At 42.5% G+C, this 3,913-nt stretch overlaps 1 protein-coding gene across 5 annotated transcripts in view; it reads right to left on the bottom strand.

Moving 5' to 3' along the window:
* Positions 1-3,913, bottom strand: part of meak7 (MTOR associated protein, eak-7 homolog) — a 12,834-nt gene continuing 8,921 nt past the window's right edge. For all 5 annotated transcript variants that reach the window (XM_005937453.3, XM_005937454.3, XM_042226804.1 and 2 more), the window contains 3 exons: positions 3,791-3,909; positions 2,669-2,848; positions 1-806 (listed from right to left, as the gene is read on the bottom strand). In XM_005937453.3, coding sequence (XP_005937515.1) covers positions 681-806; positions 2,669-2,848; positions 3,791-3,909 — 425 coding nt within the window. In that variant the 3' untranslated portion in view covers positions 1-680. The remainder of the gene's footprint in view (positions 807-2,668; positions 2,849-3,790; positions 3,910-3,913) is intronic.

Raw genomic sequence — 3,913 nt, 5'->3', positions numbered from 1 at the left:
TTGAAATATTTCACTTTATAAGTAATATAATACAGATTAGATTACAGATTAAATAGAGATTTATTGATCCTCTCGCTGATCAACCACAGACCTGCTCATCAGTCTAAAACACTGAAGCATAAAATCACACGTGACTTAAAAGGTGAAATTCACAGTATCACATCTGCACAGACGCTACAGGCCTGCTGTGATGCAGCATTCCACAGTCTTTGTTTAAGCTGTTAATTACTCAGCTTATCTGCCCAGAATCCAAGTCAGGATTTGGACTTTGTGCTAACTGGTAAGGAATAGTAAATCCAGGAATGTGTCCAGTTTGTAAGACAGGTAATCAAAGTTTCTGTTTCTTGTCTTCATGAACTTTACCGGAAGGAAAAAGAAGCTGTGATCGCCAGTGTTGTAAATTCCCTGAATTATTCCTCCAAGCTACGTCTCTTTAGTCTGATTCTTCACTCTGTGTTTTTTAATAGTGATGAAATGAATTCACTCCAGTGCAGCTCAAATGTGAACACGTCCATCGTGCTCTCGCTGATGTAAAGCAGGCCTGAAACCTGCACACTGGTGACAAACCACACTGTGCAGACCACCTTTAAGCTCCCTTTAAATCCACATGAATTAGTACCTGGGTAGACTGGGGGGGTGGGGCATGAATGGAAGCGATATATAGCTGGGTGTGTTTACAGTCACTCCTGGTCATCCTCTGGTTCTCTGAGGCCCTGACTGTGCATGGTCTTCCCTGTGATCTCCATCAGGGCCTGGGCCTCTGGATCCACATCCAGGATGCTCTTCTTAGCTCCGCCCTCCTCACCCTGTAAAGCAAAATAATAGGCACAGAAAATAAAAACACAGTTTTTAAAGGAAACAGCAGGTTCATGCAGAAGAACTGCAGCTCTCGTGGTGCAGTGCATGCTCTGTGCATGCACTGATCAGCATTAGAGTGCAACAACATCTCCTCAGTGTGAGTTTGCCATTAGACAAATTCTGCTGTGTGAAATGTTGTACTTTCATATATTATTAATGCAATGTACAACTGCACAAAAAGTTAGTGCTCTGTGCATATTAATTACCTTGAAAAATAATTTAGGAAAGTAACATAAAGTGAGATTTGTGGAGTACTAGCACACTGGGCGATAAACTGGTCTGTCTGCTAAACCTGCAGAGTTACTGATCCCTAAAGGTTATTTAGGGGGATGTTTTGATGGGAGGTCTTTGCATACATTTACATGTAAGGCTGAGCTGTGTTGTGACACAGAGACTGTTGGTTACAGTGGTGGGCGTGGCAGAAATAAGAGAGACCTAAAAGAGGCCCGTGTTTATGACAAAGCCACCTGACTAACAGCTGTTTGGGTATCACCTTGTTGCTGCACAATATTATTTTATTTCTGTCAAACTGTGCTATCTTTGGTACTACTTGTAGATTCAACAGAAGTAATGGGAACAAATGATGTGTTTTATGACAGGCTGCTAGTGGCAACGTGCCTAAAAATGTAATTTAAGCATTTAATTTGAAAGAAATCTAAAGAATAACTGTGAAAATGATCAGGTACAGGGAGTGGACAGAAAAAGCCGCCAATGTTCAAAGAAAACATTTGAAAGAGCTTCAAAAAGCCTGGAGAACGATTGCTCGGGAGTCCTTTGAATTTAAAAGGAATTGCTCCTTGGAAATAAAATATGAAGAAATGAGGGGTGGCTCAAGACTTTTGCACAATATTGTATGCAGGGATACTAAAGAGGAGATTCTGTCTGTTAGTCAGGAACTTTGAAGGAATAATGCATGTTTCCTCTTTGTCCTCTCTGGAGCATCCGAGTGTGTGTGTCTCTGTCGACTTTCTGAAAGTCGACAGAGCCCCTTATAATCCCGTGTCCTTATGTATGAACTCTGGTTGTGTTACTGACCTGGAAACGATTTTATGTGCACGGCGCTCGAAAATCTGTCAGATGTTTCAGTACGACTTTGCTAAGCTACGAAGCCGCACCGCTTGATGGATTGTCGGAGCATTACGGCTATCGTAGGCGGAGCCTCGCGGAGTGATACGTACTGTGCTTCAACATAATATTACCGTATTGTGTGTGTATAACCTCTTTTTAAGTTTTGTGGATGTTATACATGGTTATGCTGAGGATATGTCGGCCAGTTTCCACTTGAAATGCCTTTTGGTTAAACTGTCAGCAAAGAATTTGCATTTGCACTGTTAAACTTTTATATATCTTTAATGGACATAAAAAAACAGCTGCTTGTTTAAGTGAAAATACATTGATTTTTTTTTCTGCACTAATAAAGTTGAGGAGTTGTAAAGTATTTTGTCTCGTGTCAATTATATCGTCAGTTATGTCGTTATCGCAAATTTTCAAATGTACATGGTGATAAATATTTTTGCTCATGTCGCCCTGCTCGACTATCCCAGCAATTTTCTTTTGATTAGACATAAAAGCTGCAAACACTAAAAATGGGCTCTAAAGAGAAACTTTAGTTAAGGCCCAAATCACACAAAATGCAAACATGTATTTCTTTGGTTTGACGGAGATGTTGTTTGGCTGTTTGTGTTCAGACAGCCACACATTGTTGGCTCCAGGTACACCGACTAACACCCAGTGTGAACCTTCTGACTCTAGGTCAGCACGGGTCTTTATTTTGCCGAGTTTATAGAAGAATTTGAACAAGTACTCTGACCTCCTCGGGCTCTGGGGGTTTTCCCACAGCCCACACTTCCATGGAGTCCAGGGTGAAGTCTTCGTCTCCAGAGAGCTGAGGGCTGCCATACGTGGTGCACTTGGGTCGTGCCCGGCTATGACCGCGGCCAAAGTCACTATCCAGCCACAGGCCGAAATAGCCGTGCTGACCGCCCATCCCCTGATGAACACCAGACAACACATCTTTATGTCAGTTAACACAAGCAGGTCACACAAAACAAATCATTTTCGGGGGCCACTCAGGGGCAAATAAATAAATATCGTCTCTTTAGCCGCTGTGTTCAGGAAAACAACCGAGTACTTTTCTATGCTGAAATCTAACCAGCAGGTGAAAGTCAAAGTCAAACGCCTGAGAAACCAAAACTGAGCAAGTGGAATAAAACCGGCTCCTGTCCAAATGTGGACAGGAGCCGCTGTGTCTACGCTGAGGAACCTATGAAATGTTCAAATGATTTCTAAATGATCAGAAGATGTGCTTAGTTTGTCAGGTCAGGCTGAACAGAGCTGCTGTATGAGGTACAGAGCCACATGCTCCTGAGTATTACAGCCTGCTTACTGCACCGCTGAGATGATGATGAGATATTCTGCACTTCTGTGGGACTTTCTGTTGAAACTCTTCTGATTCTGGACAAAATCGAAACTTTTACTCTTTTTAATTCTGCTGTCCAATTATTCGAGTCATCGTTGGCAGATTTCTGTTTACTATCATCTGTAGACCCTCAAATGTCAAAGACAGCGCAGCTCTACATTACACCTGAAGCACAGATACTACACCGTCATTGCACTGTGACAACAACAGGTGACACTGATATCACTGAGTGTAGCTGTTGGATCAGTGAGCCAACACTGCTACCATCAGGTCAGAGATAACCGACATGCTCAGCACACACCTCAGGAGAATTCTTAGATGAAAGGGTAAAAAACAAAGCTTTTTAAAATTCACTTTTACACAGACTGCTATGTTCCCTAAATCACACACAGCTTCTCTAAAGATATTAAGGCTCTGGTAAAAGTAAGAGGTCATGTGTGAGGATATCTGTGATGAGCACAGGCCCTGAGGAACATTAATAAGTTCTCTCCAGCTGAACGAGTGTGGTCTCACCAGTCCGTTGGGCATGGTCTGCTGGTTCTGATTGAGGTACATGAAGTGTTGGTTGTATCCTGTTGCTGTATAAACTCTCAGTTTGGGGCTCACAGTGAACAGGAAGCATCTGGAGTCACCTGC

Source organism: Haplochromis burtoni, unplaced genomic scaffold (assembly GCF_018398535.1).
Source record: "Haplochromis burtoni strain Fernald_Lab_line unplaced genomic scaffold, NCSU_Asbu1 Contig_229, whole genome shotgun sequence".
NCBI lineage: Eukaryota > Metazoa > Chordata > Actinopteri > Cichliformes > Cichlidae > Haplochromis > Haplochromis burtoni.
Note: the sequence above shows the minus strand (reverse complement) of the source record. Positions and strands in the feature narration are given on the sequence as shown.